Source organism: Lithobates pipiens, unplaced genomic scaffold, assembly GCF_037356315.1.
Source record: "Lithobates pipiens isolate NorthernLeopardFrog02 unplaced genomic scaffold, aLitPip1_a1.2 Scaffold_16, whole genome shotgun sequence".
Lineage (NCBI taxonomy): Eukaryota > Metazoa > Chordata > Amphibia > Anura > Ranidae > Lithobates > Lithobates pipiens.
Genome location: NW_027507748.1, coordinates 404,639,045 through 404,657,303, shown reverse-complemented (window position 1 = coordinate 404,657,303; position 18,259 = coordinate 404,639,045). Strand labels below are relative to the sequence as shown.

Here is an 18,259-nt window from a genome sequence, read left to right as displayed (position 1 = left end):
CTAAATAATACTATAAATCTGGTTTCACTAAATGGTGGTCAACAGTCGAGACCTGGACAGCGTGACAGTTTTATTTGGACCGTCAGCCAGCCAGTCCCCAGCTCAGGTCCCCCCTCCTCTAAAGTGATTTGTTGTTAGGACCACCTAACAACAATGACTTCAAATGAGGGCCTCCCCCATCATCACTGGAAGGCAGAAGTGGAACTTTCTCTGTCCAGACCTGTAGCCTGCTCCACTTCCTGGCTCTCACACTTTGCTTGTCTGGCAGAAAAAGGTACTGGGGCCCTCAGATGGGGACACTTAATGTAAGGGGGTACACTGATGGGAACACCCAATGTAAAGGAACACATTGATGGGATCACCTGATGTAAGAGGGCACTGATGGGGACACCTGATCAAATATAAATATTATTGAAATGCTATAGAATGCACAATACTGGTGCACTCAGAATCTGGTGCAGCGGTGCATGGTAGCCAATCAGCTTCTAACTTAGCTTTTTCAATTAAGCTTTGGCAATAAAACCTGGAAGCTGATTGGTTTCTATGCAGAGCTGCACCAGATTTTGCACTCTCCAGTTTTAGTAAATAACCCCCAATTACTACCTATATCCTATCTAAGTCATAACACAAACATGATATTCAGACCTTTGCTGGAAGAAAACATTACGAACCGGTGATGTATCAAATAGTGTCCCCATCACATAGTGTCCACCCTGTACTGCGCTTGCGCTGTACGGAGGACAAGGAGAAGCCGAACATCTCTGAAGATAAACAGCGCCTGCGTAGTGAGTCCAGGTTCAAGCCCCACCATCCAAGTGGACATAGAGTTAGAATAAAAAATAACCGAACGAGGGGCCCTGTTACTATGAGCAACCGTATGTCCACTTGGATGGTGGGGCTTCAACCTGGACTCAGTGCGCAGGTGGCGTTCTTCTTCGGAGACTTTTGGAGTCTCCTTCTCCTCCGTACTGCGCAGTACGGGCTGGACACTATTCGATAGGTGGACACTTTTTGTCAGAACACCGATCCTCCATGAATTTTAATTGAATACCCCTTCTATAAGTCAATAAAAGTAAGCAAATATGGAGCAAAAGTAGGACTATCACCAAAACCAATGATATTGTTTGCTTTATCTGAACTATAACATCTGATGGGTCACAGTAGGCAACAGGATAATATATACCCTGGGTACCTAGTATTTTGTATTCATTTTATTAGCTCAGCTGTACATAAACAGATCTTTTTGTCAGATGTCAAATGGTCCAGTATCAGTTTATTCTTGTTAAAACAGAAGCTGCAAACTCTCCCAACTAAAAATTCTTTCCCTAAGAACTACTTCACATGATAGATTATGCACATATTTTCAGGCATTCCTAAAATATTTTTGCAGCAGTCATTGAACATTTTCAAAGCCCAAAAATGCCAGTTTAACCACAGCATTAGCCAGTTATTTCTAGCAAGGTTTAAATGAGCTGTGCAGTATTTGCTATAATGTATTAAAAATTATAGACAGTTTTTTTTTCTTTAATTGCTTGAAAGAACTATATTTGTTGGCAATACCCACCAAACCGATTCTCCTTCTTAGAGCCCATTCACACCTGTTGCTGAAGCTAATTTATAGCACATTTTAATGTGCATTATCGCAACACTTGGTAACTCATATGTAATTTGGCTTTCATTTTAAATGCAAACACAATGCACATATACAATATGCCGTAAAAAATACACATTTGTGCTATTGCCCACCTCAACACAAAGATATAATTGCGCTGTGCATTGTGTTGTTCTGTGTTGCAAAAACAGTGCAGATACTTTTCTATTTAAACAAGGCAGATTGTAGTTCTGTCAGAAAGGAAGGTATTGATCCTGTGTTTCTGCAAAGCAGGGACACAGCTCTTTGCCCTCCCCAGTCAAAGCACCTCCCCCACAACGAGTAAGCACAACCTAGGCACCCTTTGAGCACCCCCGATGTTAACCTCTTCCCTGCCCTGTCCGATTTGTCCACCACAATATGGCAGTCGCTGATTGCCGCCATTACTAGTAAAAAAATAAATAAAAATATCCCATAGTCTGTAGACCTTTAACTGTTGTGCAAACCAATCAATATACACTTTTTTTTTCCCCCAAAAAAATGTAGCAGAATACATATTGGGGTAAATTGATGAAGAAATTCGATTTTTTACATTTTTTTATTGGATATGTTGTATAGCAGAAAGTAAAAATATTGTTTTTTTTTCCAAATTGTCTTTTTTTTGTTTATAGCGCAAAAAATAAAAAACTGTTTCGCACAATTGCGCAATTGTCAGTTAACCACTTCCAGCCCAAGGGCGTCATATGACGTCTTTGACTTTCAGTGGGGATATCTAAATGATGCCTGCAGCTACAGGCATCATTCAGGTGTCATCTTTTAGACCCGAAAATTCTGTGCACCGTAAGAATGATCATTTGTTCTGCTGCTTGATTATTCTTACAGGCAACGGGAGGGGACATCCCTCCCTCCCACCGCCCTCTGGTGCTTCTCCGGGCTCTCCCGTGCCATTGTGGACCAGGAGAAAGAATCCACTGCCGCCGGATGACGATCATAGGGATTTCCGGTGACCAAATCATCACCAGTCATCTCTATGACTGTCGGAGGCCCGGGCGCCATGTTTTGATGTCAGGTCCGGGCAGCGGTTGTAAACAAAGCCACGATCACGGCTGGAAAGCATGGGATCATTCTTTTTTTTTTGATCTCATGCTTTCCAGCCTGAAGGAGAGATGTGGGGTCTTAGATCCCATATCTCTCCATAAAGAGAACCTGTCACGCACTATTTCTATTACAAGGGATGCTTACATTCCTTGTAATAGGAATAAAAATGATTACATTTAAAAAAAATAATAAAGTGTAAAAAAATAAAATAAAGTAAAATAAATAATAGAAATAAAAAATGTAAAGTGCCCTGTCCCCGTGTGCTCGTGCACAGAAGCAAACACACACGTAAGTCCCGCCCACATATGTAAACACCTTTCAAACCACACATGAGGTATTTCCACGTGTGTTAGAGCGAGAGCAACAATTCTAGCACTAGAGCTTCTCTGTAACTCTAAACTGGTAACCTGTAAAAAATGTTAAATCATCGCCTATGGAGATTTTTAAGTACAAAAGTATGGCACCATCCCATCAATGTATTAAAGCGAAACATGTTGGGTATCAATTTACTCGGCGTAACATCATCTTTCACTTTATACAAAAAAATTGGGCTAACTGTTTTGTTATTTTTTAATTCATGAAACTGTTCTTTTTTCCCAAAAAAACGAATTTGACCGCCATTTTATTTCCTAGGGTGTCTGCGAAAGAAACCCCCATATATAATGTTTGTGGGTAATTGATGATTTTTACATGTAGGAGAGGAGTGCCAGAATAGGCCAAGTATGGAAGTGGTTAAACTAAGGCTGTGCCACATCACAAAAATCGTCTGGTTATAAAAGGAGGTGAATCTTCCAGAGTTCAAGTGGTTAACTACCTATTTAAAGTGAATTGGATACCTTAAGACAATGCATGTCAATGCACACAGAGAGATGTAAATAGATTCTGAATGTATATGATTGCTTTTATTATGAAATATAAGGCTCTTTGAATATATTACGGTACTGTTGTCCAATAGTTGTATTTTCATTTTGTTTGATTTTTCAAGATTATTTATAAGGATCCAAAAAGCTGGCTATAATGTGCCATGCCCTTGACATAATAGAACCTTACACAAAAAGTTTTTTAGTGTGCATATAGATATATATAGACATTTAGCCATATTTCCACCTGGAGATGTAGAAGCCTGATATTTGTACTGGTTATGGTGTATATTTTATAGATATGAGTGACACTGATATGTGCTGAAGTTCAACATACTAATATTAGCCAATATGGATGCTCCCGATGTGGTCTGCCACTCAAGGGCTAGTCACTGGCCCCCCGTTTTGGGTTCTGTTTGCTGGGCCTGCTGGTTGGAATTTTGTCATCATACCTCCCTCTGGAGGGCTCCAGGTAATCACAGTGATGATTTTTTGACTATGTGATAAAAGATTGTACACATTTTCATCTTATTAGATAATGGATGTGATGTCTACTTATTGATAATTTGTGTTTTGTGTAGATTTGCTGTTCCCGTCAGCTCCTGAAGAAGTGGATTTTATCCCAGAAATGCATTCAACTTTTGACAAGGGCATTTCATTTGTATAGATAAAGAAAGATAATTTGTCACTAAGATTTGTTTTTACTACAAATGTATTTATATCTACTGGAAAGTGGGAGAAAAAGTTTTCTATATGACTGGCCTGCATTATGCTTTTATAAATTGTGAATACTTTTTAAAATTTTGCTAATAAAATGATTTGTATTTTATTAATATTGATGTAAGTCATCCCTCAAAAATCCCGCCTATACACACACTACAAAACTTCTCTAAAAGACTACTGTAATTATTATTTGTAAAAATAATTTTCCCCTTACTAGGCACATTTTTGAAACTGTAAAAAAAAGAATTTTTGTGTCATGCATGTCTTTAGTTGTTTACAATGGTAACTGTCTACAAAAATTGTCAAATTGTCAAACATATCCAGAAGTAATAAAAGTAACAAATATATCCTACATTAGCATTTTGTGAAGAATGAATAGCCTCCATTGACTGTAGTTTGTTTTCTAGAACAAGTATTTTTTCCTGTAGTCGTTGAATCTCTTGCTTGTGTCTTGTGTCTGCTTTCTGAAGCATGTCATAGTCCTGCATTTTCTTTTCGGCAGCAGCGATCTGCTCCTTAAGGTAAGCTATGGCTTGTGTCTGATCACTGTACTCAGCATGAAGCTTCTCTAGCCCACATACTCTCTGTTCTGCCTCTCGGTATTTGTCTTTAATGTCTTGGAGCTCTTTGAGGTGCTGATTGGTTTTTGATTCTAATTGTGATCTCCAGTTGTTATTTACTTCCTCTATTTCATCTTTAACCTCTTGGAGTTTGATTTTCAGGGTCTCCCTTTCCTTGACATGAACTGCAATTTCTATCTCATTTTTAGCCTTCAGGTTTTCAAGTTCCAGTTGATGCTCCATTTTAAGGCTTTCATGGCTGGCTTTAAGCTCCACTATTTCTTTGTGTTGTGAGTCTGGGCTGGTAACCAGAGAACCTTTTAGGTCCTGCAATGATTTCTGATGATCAGAAACTAAGCTGTCCAATTTAGATTTCCAACCGTCCATCATGCCTATGTTTTCCTTTGTGGCTTGTTCCAGTTTTTTTTTCAGCTCCCCAATTTCCTGGACATATTTCTCATTTGAGGCCTTAAATTTCTCAATCTCTTGTTGATATCTTTTCATGTTCTTCTCATACTTGTCTCTCTGTTGGCTACTCTCTTTATGGTGTTCTTTACTAGCAGACAGGAGCTGATCCCGTAGCCGTAAAGCCTCAGTTTGCAGTCCAATATTATGTTCAGGTGTCTCTGACTGACTAGAGTTCATTAAACAGTTTTGGAGGTCTTCAATCTCATTGCGACGAAGGTTCAGTTCCTCTTCCAGCTGTTGAATTCTGGTTTGCTCTGCTACTGTTGTTAGCTGTATAAAGGATAGAAAGCACATATGAATGTTACAATATCAGTGCAACAAGTAATCCGACAGTTAAATAATGATAGCATTGTTATCTATTTTAGTGAATTATTTTACACCAAGGCATAATGCTTTAATCATGCAACATTGACATATTTTATTCTGTATTTCTCCATTACTCAGTACAGGCTAACTTTCAGCAAAAAAACTTTTAAGAGATCTTCTTATATGCCATGGTATAAAAACTAATTGGGAATGACATATGATTGTGTGTTAGATGCTCTCTGTTAGTATCAGTAAATTGTCAACAACCAACGGGCATTGCTCTTATGTAATGTTGATCGTGTGCTGGACAAGACATAACTCAAGGTGTTAATTTGCCATCTAAGTGTGCTTCTTTTCATCTTTACAGAGTTTGATGCTTGGATTAACAATCTCTGATATTATGTAAATGAAAGTAACCAAACCCTGACATATTGTTTTGGTTAGATCATGTCACCAAGCTGAACAGACCAACAGCTTTTTATTCGTCTTGGGGAACCTAGTTGAAAGGTTGCTGCACCTGACTTCTGAGCTACACCCTGCTGCCATAATGAGGTGGTCTCATACTCTTCCTGGTTTATAGCAAATGCCTGGAGGTGCATTACCAAGTCCATGAGTGTGCATAATTGAAATGCCAGTTTTAAGTGGACTGACCCTTAAAGTTTACATATTTCTATTCTAGAGTATTCCATGTCCCATGTCATTCAAATGTCCATCCAATAGATCAATTTATTGATGTAATGTACAAAAGTACAACTTAATCTTTAAGATTTTGACATTAAGGTTAAAGAAAACTATTTTGGTTCAGAAGTAATTTAAAGCATTTTGTAAGCTTAAAGCAAGCTTAAAGCAAGCTTAAAGCTTAAAGCAAGCTGTGTTTTACAGTAGCATATCTATTAAAACTACAAGAGAATGCCACTTTGTGACCACAAAAACTAAATTTTTAATGATACAATAACTACCTAACCCATCAGAGGTTTTAGCATTTACTTTAACTATAAATAGAGATAATGACATTAAAAAAAAAAAATTGATTATAGATAGATAATTATTTTGAAGCTTTCACATAAAGTGAGCACATGGCATTAGTCATAACGACTGTAATTTGCCTATAAGCATTTTGACCACGTGGAAATGGCCTGTTTCCGCAGTTAAAATTAAAATAGGTTAGAAAGAGAGACTGTATTTAACCTGAACATAACAACTTTAATGGATTACCATATAAAATGTAGTTGTTTCTGGCTTTTCAGATGATCATTTGTGCTTTCACAGCTGAGAGTATGTCGTCTATAAAATGTCTAATGCCTTAAATAAAAACCTGAAGCCTATATGCATAGGCCTTTGTTGGTCCTGTTGTAAAGTCTTGTCAGGGAGCCCAGCCCAAGTCAGGCTGCTATAAACATGTGGTGCATATCATTTAAAGTGTCCTAGTAGGTTTAGATTTCGATTTTTTTGCCATACGCCTCTGATGTTAGTAGTTCAAACTGCTTCTAAATGCTATTTTAGAGAAAATTAAAGTGTGGCACAATCAATTTTCAGCTTCTTCCCAGCAAGTCAAACTCTTACATTTGAAATGCCAAAAACCTGGGGTAAATTTTCTAAAACTAATATATATTTTTTTAACTTGGGTGGTCAGTTTTAAAAATGAATGGCCAGCTTCAGTGTTCCAAACTTTTGAAACATTTGGCCATATAGATCTGCATATGTTGCTCTGATGCATACATTTAGCCTTTACTGCGAACAAAAAAAAACAATAATGTGATGGCCATATGGAGAACCATAAAATTATTGGAGATAATTATCTGCAGTGAGGGTAATTTTTTTCTGTTCATGTTAGAAAGTTATGGACAAACAAGATCTATTGCACTTAACTATGCCATATGAGCCCCTCTTGCGTCTTACCTTCAACGCATGTTAACCTTGTGATTAATTAAATCTAGCCATATCTACTGTAAGCCTACTATACATACATTTCATGTCATTTTTTAATTTAATAAGCACAGCAAAGTCACTGAGTTTAGTTGACTTACAGAATGTAATGCTAGTATATATTAGGTTACATGAAAACATTTCAAAAAGTCCATCTGGTCGCATAGCAATGGTGAGGTAACTGAATCATTTTTAATGAATGTTTATAACTTTTACTTGTGAGTCACTATAAATAAGTAAATGAGACAATGATGTTTGCTATAAAAATGCTCATGTGTTTAACTGAAAGCCAATGATTCCATGTGCTGAGTAGCATACTTAAAGCAGTAGCACTGTATACCATTATCTCTTCATATTATGTACATGTTATGTACTGTATATCATAACACATTCTTAATGTATGTTCATTTGCCTGAGAAAACTTGCATCATAATTCTTTAACAGGCTTTGTTTTTTTGTGTAAAGAGAACATTTTCATAAAATCCACACAGGTTTGGCTTGTGCATTTAAAGTTCTACTGCTTTAAGTCTGAAAAAAAAAAACTGTTGGCAAATAATAATTTATTTGGGTGTGCACAGAAACGTGGATGCAAAAATAAAACTGTTAAAGCCATAATGGGCAGAAATGACTAAAAGCAAAAAGGTCAGGGCCGGAGGTGTAAATGAAGCTGGAAAGCACACTGCAGTTTAGGTAGGGGTCACTGATTTCATTTTACTATACCCTCTGGTCCTCAAATTCTTTGAGAAGCTTTGCAGTTTTTGCCTTCTCAAACAGCAGGTTCTGCTCGAGCTCCCGAATTCGGGCATGCTCCAACTGCGTCTGTGTCTGCACCCAGGGGATAGGAAAAAGAGAGACAGCAGGAGAAAAAAGGTTGCAATATTATCCAACATTTATATCAGAAAAATATTGTCTTCAGGCTGAAATGGTTGCTGAAAGAGAAATGTTTACATAGGGGGAACAAGTTTGCTCCAATTTAGTGACTGGTTGCCCGAATGCCAGAAAAACGTACACAACAAAGTTGAGACGGCCAGTAGCAAAATGGTAAGTAGAAGAAGGCTTAATTTAACTACAGCAGGTCAAGAGAGCATTTATGCATGTTTGGAAGTAGAAGACAACTGAAACTGGGTGAAAAAACTATTTGATTTTATATGCTCTTATTTGAATCAAATAAACCTGAGCATCTAAGTACTGTCTAAGTAAAAAAGAATTTCTTGTAGACATGTATACTGAAAAAAAATTTGTTAATTTTTGTTTTTTTCAGGTCATTCGTTATTATCGAAATTCGTTATTTTTAAGAAATTCAAAAATTTCAAATCTGAAAAATCGGAAATTCTGAAATCCAAAAATCAGAAAATTCAAATTCGGAAATTCAAAAATCAGAAAAAGTACAAAAATCCAAAAATAAGAAAATCCAAAATAATAACTAACTAGCTAATAATAACTATTAAATTATAGGGATTGGAATTTTCTTTCAAATTTGGCTGTTAGTGAACATAGCGAATACAAATGTATCCGAAGCTCCGAATTATTCGAAATAACAAATGTCGCATCTAATCGAATAGAACGTAACAAATTAATAATAATAAATAATAGGGCTATTACTGATTAAAATTTTCGTGTTCGATTAATCAATTTTTTTTTTTAATCGATTAATCGACTAATTTTGATTAATTATAACGCACACACATCCCGGGAGTTGTAGTCCCCCTCCTCCATCCTGGGAGGTGTAGTCCCCCTCTTCCTCCATCTTGGGAGTTGTAGTCCCCCCTCCTACACCCTGGGAGTTGTAGTCCCCCTCCTTCATCCTGGGAGTTGTAGTCCCCCCTCCTTCATCCTGGGAGTTGCAGTCCAGCCCTCCTCCATCCTGGGAGTTGTAGTTCTCCCTCCTCCTCCATTCTGGGAGTTGTAGTCCCCCTCCTCCTCCATCCGGGGACTTGTAGTCCCCCTCCTCCTCCATCCTGGGAGTTGTAGTCCTCCTCCTCCATGCTGGAACTTGTAGTCCTCCAGCCCCTTGTAGGAATAATAATGTAGAATATGGGGTGTCACCTACCTAGTGGCAGCGATCAGAGCTCATAGGAGAGTGGTGTGGTACTCCCTCCAGCATGGCTGAAGCTTCATTTCCGGCAAACTCACACATCGGGCTGCGGATAGAACTTTCTTCCCTCCAGCCTGCAGACACCGCCGAGCCCTGGATCAGCCCGAACCGCGGACACTGCAGACCCTCATTGTGTAGTCTGGGGAGCACCGGAGGAGCACTCCTACTCCCCCTACTGCTACAACCCAGGAAGTGCAGATCATGGCAAACCACTGCTGAGAAAAGCTCATTGAGGTGCAGAGGAGCCCTCTAATGGCCAATAGTGAGAATACAGCAGACAGAAATTTGGTGTCTGAAGACCCAAAAGACGGCGGAGAAGTGAGTACCTATCAAAAGAATTTTGATCGACCAAAAAAATGTTATTTCCGCAGCCCTAATAAATAATAATAATAAATTGTTGTAATTATTATTATCACTTATTATTATGAATTTTTTACATTCCATTTGTTTAAATGCGGCATTCGTTATTTTTCGGATAATTCATAATTCAGGTGGGTCATATTTAAATTAGGGGGTGCATGCATTTAGTCAAGCCTAGGGCAGCACAAAACCTAAATACACCACTGGAGTTGAGTCATGCTGCCAAAACACAAGAATAGCAAACTCGGAGTGCCTTTTAATCAATGATTAGTATTAGTTTACAGCCCTGCAGAAGCGGCCATAGGAGCATTTTTTGAGAATAATAAAGATAAAACTTTTCTAGATTTAGACCAAATGTCATATTTCTAATAAAGGTTTTCTGAATCAGTTCAGCAAAAAAGGCGACTGAACACATTATCTTTCTTCTTCGTTTGGATATACAGTATGATTGCAGAGCCCGGAAGTTTTCCCCACAAAGGCACTTGAATGTCATTCCACAATGTGTTTCTATTTGAGTGAATGTCAATGGAAGGGGCCATCTGGGAGGATGAACTGCAAAAGAATAGGGACATTGTGACAGAGAGCCAGTGTGCCTGTGCGGCTTGGCTGGGACACGATATTTATAAGTTCTACTAATGCTCTGATAACAAAGCTTCCTGAGAATAACTCTGATAACAGTCCCCGTGCAATCTTTTTCTTTTTCTTTAATAAAAAGTCTGCACAGGAAACAGTCACAGAGTGAACATATTATTGTCTTTCTTCAAGATCAGACAAAAATACCCGTGTGTTTTAATATGAAGCACAATTTAAATTTGCATAGTAAAGTAACTGTCTATACAGTGCAATATTTTCCATGAGTATAAATGTAAAGTTGTACAACAGCTAGCACTTACAGTTTTCCCTTAAACTGGCTATGCATTGATCGAATCTTGTTCGGTGTGTCTGGTAGTCCCGTCTCAAAAGAAGTCACTAGTTTAATTGGCTTCTGTCAAAAAGTGAAGTTTGAGAAATTCCTCTTGATCAGTGGGTGATTAGTTTATGCTGACAGAAGCAGGAGCCACTGTCAGAATATAATATCCGAGCGTGGGGATTCTTCCATCCACCCCATATGTGTGGATGGAAGAATGTGTTTTTTTTCCGTTCAGTTGCCTGCTGTGTATAGCCACCTTTAGGGCTCATGTACACACAGACTATGTTGACCACCGGTCCCGGTAAAATGCAAAATGCGGCAAAATAGCGATGCGACTTTACCACGATTTAGCAACCGGCAGTCAAAATGTTTCTATCCTGAACACAATTCTTCCGCATTCAAGAGAGGGAGGTTGAACCTTTCTTAACTGCAGCTGCTTCTAAACTCTTGTAAAAGCCTATGTGTACATGGACACATAGGCTTTTACGGAGTTGAGTTTAGGAGCTTTGGCAAAAAAAAAAAAAAAAAAAAAAAAAAAAGCTCCTAAACTCAAGTTTAGAAGTTGTAGTGTACTTAGTCCCTTCCAAAGTCCCACAAAGGTCTGTTGAGTCTGTCAGAGAAGTTCACCTTTTGGCACTTCCTGTGAAGATGTGGCAACAATGCTGCACTGCTCCTGAATACAGATGAGAGTTGTCACTCTCATGTAGGATGAGCCTGCTTGCACTGCAGTGGTATGAAAAGATGTTGCAAGGGAAGTGGCTATCAGCATTGTCCCTGCTGATTCACAACCCTGTAACTTATCAATCATCGCCTGGCTCGTCCAATCCTAAATAGACAGCACTGCCTCCCACTGTGATCTACAGTGCCTGGTAGGGGGAGAATATGAGTCATAAATGAAGAGGATTTGGCTCATTCAGGAAAGGACATTTTCTGTTTACTGTATAAGGCTTGAGCATCACATACCTGGATTTGGGACCAATATAGACTGTCAAATAGCAGAATTTAGTTGTATTTTAAAAGTGGCCTTACACAGTCCAGTTGTCACTAGTGATACAATGAACTGGAGAATTGCTTTTGATAACGTCTGGGTAATCCAGACAAAAATAACAGGTGCCAGAAGTATTCATTATCACACATAAAGATCTTGCTTTAAAACCAAACTCCAATCATTCACTGCTCTATGGGGATGAACCTTGTACTGCAGGGGTGCCTTACCTTTTGAAGAGCGAGGGCCACTTAAGCGACTTAGTAACCAGTCACGGGCCACAATGAGCGGAGTGTGCGGATGACAGTTCTGTGTCCACTCTGCGTATGCAGAGCGGACACAGACACAGCCCACTCTATTATATGGGCCCTCTGATGTGATCAGATGGAAGGGGATGGATCCACTTCTTTTTTTTAGCAGATCGGATCTGAGGTAGGAGGACACAAGTCTGTTTTCATCTGCCGCACCATAGATGTGAATAGAGTGTCCAATTGGGTTGGACCAATCATGTAAAAGGGGCCTAAGGCAGCTTTTACACTGATGGTTTGTGGTCTACCCATGCCGCAGGTACAGCACAGTTCACCTGTGGTTTTCCTGTGGGTTAGCTGCACTTTGCCATACAATTCTATTATATCCTGCGGGTTTGGTGCACTTTCTGAAAGCGCCCCAACCCGCAGGTAAAACCAGAAGTCTATGGCTCAGTGATAGTAACCCGCAGGTGCACCTGCGGATCAGTTTGAAAGCAGCCCAGTAACCACTGCAGAACAGATATGCCCTTACATACACTGTGATTTTAGTGAGTTCCATTCAGTTGCTGCTGTCCCAGGCAGAGCGCATTTGGCATCACTCCGCCTATGACATGAGCCGGCGCTATACAGGAAGCTTGGCTTATGCTGCTCTGCTCTGCAGGTACTTGCTTCCTCTACTGTCGGCTTCATTCACAACACCGATGCTCTGGGATGGCAGGTCGGCAACCTGCAATCTGGGCTTGCCAACCTATCATCCCAGGGCAAGAAGTCGCGGGCCACATCAGAGGGCTCCGCGGGCCACTGGTTGGGCACCCCTGTTGTACTGTCTTTGCCATGTCAACATGGTGACCAAGTCAGGTAGAACAGGTCCCAGTGCTCTGGCAGTTTAGGACAGATTTCTCAAAACCTGATGCTTTCAGTAAAACATGTGGCCCTTCACGGCTATCTTGATCCTTGCTGTTAGCATTCTTTTAACGTTCAAAAAATCTAGTAGTGCAAGTAAGCAAGAAGTTTAACGTTTATAATAAAGTATCTGCTGGAATCTATTTTAAAGAGAATACCTTTGATATGCAGCAATACCTGTCATACTGTATTGACAATAGTACCTTGTAAAAAATGTGGACGGGCTCCATGATTGGGAAAACGACTGTATTTCCCACAGCAGCCACATTTTTCCCCCCATAAATGATATAAAACTAATGGCATCACAGATGCTTTTCTTTTTGTGCCTGCTTTCCACTGAGAACCAAGATATCCTTGGCATGCCCATTAGATATGTTATAACTGCCCAGACTGGGTTATTACACCTTCCACCATTACTAGTCACTTTTTCTTTAATATGTCTGCTGGAACTTGGTCACACTTTCCTACCCCGGCACTCGGGAAAATAGTGATGTTCCTTAGAGCAACCAGTCAAGTGCTTTAATCAGTTTATGTACAGTACAGAAAGTAAAATCAAGTCTACGGGTTGTGTGGAAAGCTATGGTAATAAAGCTTTTCTTGGTACAAAATATCTAGCTAAATAAAGAATCGGATACCTCAAGATCTCCTTTTGTAATGGACTCCTCTTCCACTCTGAACTGGAGGTCTTCTACTTTCCTATAACAGCATAACAGATTTATTATTTAAAATACTGATAGATGATTAATTCTTAGACTATTACCTTAAGAACTTGAAGCAACCATACAAAAATCAGATTGATTCAATAATTTGTACCTGTATTTTTCAAGTCATCCACTGTAATCACCTAAAATCTATGTTTATACTGAGTAGCCGCATGGTAGTTGAAAATTAAAGTGGAAGTCCATCCTAACACTTAAATTTCTCCCCTGCAACCATTAATGTGAGCTAAATTCAGCCTTATGCCTCTCAGTTTTTCTACCTTTATTTTGCAGTATCAAGCGCCGTCACATGACTTCAATTCTACTTCCTTCTGAGAATAAAATCAGCCAGTGGGTGTGGTTCCTGAAAGCTAGTGACATCACTTCCTGGGAGGGACACTGTTCCTGTGTAGCCAGTGGACATATACAGGATGGGAGGAGCTGATCGTGGGTTCCCGCCCAGTGTTCTCTCACTGTATACATCCTAATTCATGAGAAAATTAAGAAATAAAAAGCCCCATCCTAACAGGTCTAGGCATGTCTGTTGAAAGGATAGGAGGGATGGGGTGGGGGCGTGTAGAAGAGAAGGACAACATTTTTAGGAAGTGAGAGGCCCCCATGTAGAATTCAGAAATAAGGAAGTAAGGTTGTCCTTGAAGAACAGGAAGAAGCTGATTGTCTGGCTTTGATTAGACTTTCTAAGGTTGGTAGCTATACAGCAAATTAATACTGTCAAAGATAAATATATTTTACATATAGTTAATAACAAAATATTCATTTTTGACTGGACTTCCACTTTAAAATAAGGTTAGTTAGTGGGAATGTCTGCTCTGTTTTGATGGGTGATGAGAGACGTTTACATATGAATAAATGAATATATTTTGCTAAATAAAATAGCTTTACATATTTAAAAAAAAAAAAGAAAAAGTGTCACTAATATAGTCAACCAAAGAGCAGACATAAGACATGCAAAGGTGCTAAGTCTCCAAGAGTACTGTTTTGAAAAGCGCTGTTACGCTTCTCAAGCTTGCTGCTATATAGCATTGCATTGGTCTGTAGATCTCACAAGTATGTAATTTTTCTTCAAATTATTTTACAGGCAAAATACATGTTACATATGTGCTTCATCAGGCTAACGTATTGTTAACTGTTTGTATGGACTAAAATTTTCCCTTTATTTTCGTCGTCATCTCTGACAGCTGGCATCAGGGGCCCAGAATCTTCAAACATTGGGAAGATCTGGTACAGAGGTAAATAAAAGAAGTCACTGCGGCACCCCTTTGGATGTGCATGACATTAAAAGCTTGCGAAAAGACACATAAAATTTGTGTCTAAAGCCCAGTACACACAATGAGATTATAGGATGAAGGATCATCCATTTTTATTTTTTTTTTGCATTCTAGTCTCCATATCGAATAGGTTACTAAAGTGCGAACATTTTCATACAACAGAGAATTTTTTTGGAAGTGCTGTAATGTATTTGTATTGTATTTTCGGATGAAAACTGTACCGATTAAATGAAAATCGTATGACCTGGTCCCTGGTTATATGATCGTGTGTATGATGTTTAAGGGCTACTTAGCATGCCTGTTTAGTTTGTCAGTATACACAGCATATTACTGGACTGTAATTACCGGTATGTGTTTCTGTCAATAAGAGACTGAATCAACCAAGTATGGTGGGAATAACAACATTTAAATTCCTGCACAATGGTGCACTTATTGTCTATTTATTTATTGGTTAGAAAAATGCGGATTTTTGTTTTTTGTTTAATTCATCAAGCTGTAAAAAGTCGTTAAAAGATTCAACACAGAGTTACTATTTATTGTATGCTATATGAAAAGAAAAAAAAAGGCTTTGAAGTGTATAATGGATTTTACCCTTAATGGGCAACAGGGAATATAATGCCGCATACACAAGACCGGACTTTCCAGCAGACTAGGTCTGAAGGAATAAGCCTGTTGGACAATCCGATCGTGTGTGGGCTAGTCCGATCGTTTTTTTTTTCGAAAAAAAATCCAACGGACCTAGAAATAGAACATGTTTCAAATCTATCCGACGGACTTAATTCCGACGGACTCAATTCCGACTGACTAAAATCGGGACAACGGACTAAACAGACCAAATACGATGCAAGGGAAGCTATTGGCTACTGGCTATTGAACTTCCTTGTTTAGTCCCGTTTACGTCATCACGTTCAAAACAAACGGACTTTCGAACTCACTTAGTCCATTCATGTGTGGCCAAGTCCATTTGTTCAGAAAGTCAGTCGGAACACTGCCGAAAGTCCTTCGGGAAGACCGTCGGACCTAATCTTCCAGAAAGTCCAGTCGTCTGTACGCGGCATATCACAAATTTCCAACAAACACAGTCAAATGCAAATCTATCTGCTCACAGAATCTGTCTGTATTTTGAATATCAAAAAAAGTTTTTTTTAATTTTTAATACAAATATATTTCTAATGTTTTTACCTTTTTTCTTCTTCTAGTTGGTTAAGCAGCTCAATTTTCTCTTTCTGTGTTGTTTCTACCATAGAACGAGCCCTCTGTAGATTTCCTTCGGCTTCTGTAATATACTGGCACAGAAAAAAGCTATTAGCACAAAGAAAGCTATATTGTACCCACTCTATTGTACATACCAAAACAATCAAATGCAAATTCAAATTGCTTGTTATAGTAAATAAATATAAAATATATATATTGACCTTTAATATTAGCATTAAAATGGAAATATTTGAAATGCTTTCAGTTTTCAAATTATTAGTAACACGTAATATAACTTGCTGAATTTAGAATAAGTTAAAGGGAACAGCTGGGGCAGTTCCCAGAAAAAAAAGGTCACCCATATTTATGGTAAATGGGCTTCTGGAGTAATATGATATCCTGCAGACATTAACAGCAGATTCAGTTTTACTATCGTCTACAGAGCTTAGCCACCATTCTCTACCATTGTGTTGCCTTGAGTAACTAATCTTTTCATAAGTCTGAGGCATATTTTAATGGACAATGTCTACAGCCAGGCAATGTTTCCATTCTTGGATTCATGCATGACTGCATAAAACAGAAACTGTATTAGTGGTTATCTGTATTAGACGATCGCTGTGATATGCTTGCATGCCTTTCTCTAATAAAAAGCTTATTTGTAGTACTGGCAAATATGAGAATAAGTAGTATTTTTATAAACACTTTAAGGTTAATGTTTCTTTTTAGGAAGATCATAGCTGCACATATCTTGTCTTCCCATAAAATGCTTTAAAAACGTATATTAGATATAGTGTTCTTTGAAAGGTAACTTATCTTCATAGTGCTTAGATTAATTAAGGTTTAATGCAATAAATCCCACTATGAATAGGCGAAAAGTACAGGAGAAGTTACCATGAAATTATTATTATCTTCTTACAGACATTATGGGACCTTTTGTGTTTAAATCATCCGTACAGAAAATTAACAAACAAAAAAATTGGTATACACATGAGTGCCTATAAAAAATAAAAAAAATAAAAAAATAAACTGGTTTCCAATATGCATTTTTCAAACGCTGTATGTAGTAAGTGAATGCTACTTACTGTAGCTGATGGCTCACTTCAAATGGGTGTTAAATTAAACTACCTACCCGTTCCCAACTCTACTAATAAAAAAACAACCTTTTTTCCTATCTGCCTTCCTTTAGAGCAGGGGTAGGCAACCTCGGCACTCCAGCTCTGGTGATACTACAAATCCCATCATACCTCTGCCTCTAGGAGTCATGCCTGTGATTGCCAGGGTCTTGAAATGTCTCATGGAAGTAGTTTCAAAACAGCTGGAGGGCCGAGATTGCCTGCCCATGCTTTAGAGAGATATTCTGTCACTTCCTGTCCTGATAACTGCAACTCTACTGAAAAAAACAACCCTTTATTGCTATCTGCGTCCCTTTAGAGAAATATTCTGCCACTTCCTGTCCTGATGACTGCAACTCTACTGGAAAAAAAACAACAACCCTTTATTCCTATCTGTGTTCCTTTAGAGAGATATTTTGCCACTTCGTGTCCTGATGACTACATTGGAACTAAAATAACTCAAATGGGGACATAGACCAACCCCTACATATTGTATAACCATCCTCCAATATATAAAATTGTAGGAGTTTTAAAATGAAGTTGACATCATTTTTACTAACACTGACAATGCAGTCCTATTACTTGTACAAATTACTACAGGGACAAATCCCATTCCATCAAAGATGTGCCAAGCAGTAGGAAATAATAAGTATATGTCAAGGCAAAACTGTTGAGGTGCCAGAAATGTAATGTAGTACTACTACCTTGACAAGACAACACAGTGTGTTTTTTTGGCTCTGAATTTCAAAGCATGTGTTGTCAGTCCTGCCTACTTCATGTTTGATGCATTACAAAGAACACAGATTTCTCCTTATCCTTTTCCTCCTCCTCATCTCTATAACCTCTCCTTCTGTACAGGCCGAGAGCAGAGGAAGTGATCAGCTCACAAGATTTTGGGTAAAATCAATGGGTATTTTTCCCACTTATCAACTA

General features: G+C 38.6%; 1 protein-coding gene across 2 annotated transcripts in view; it reads right to left on the bottom strand.

Annotated features, from left to right (window-relative positions):
• The window catches only part of CLIP2 (CAP-Gly domain containing linker protein 2), a 208,411-nt gene that overhangs the window by 27,457 nt on the left and 162,695 nt on the right, over positions 1-18,259 (bottom strand). The window contains exons 7-10 of one of the 2 annotated variants that reach the window (XM_077482366.1): positions 16,203-16,306; positions 13,669-13,729; positions 8,253-8,357; positions 4,626-5,570 (exon numbers count right to left, since the gene is read on the bottom strand). In XM_077482366.1, coding sequence (XP_077338492.1) covers positions 4,626-5,570; positions 8,253-8,357; positions 13,669-13,729; positions 16,203-16,306 — 1,215 coding nt within the window. The remainder of the gene's footprint in view (positions 1-4,625; positions 5,571-8,252; positions 8,358-13,668; positions 13,730-16,202; positions 16,307-18,259) is intronic. The other variant, XM_077482367.1, reaches the window with a different exon arrangement.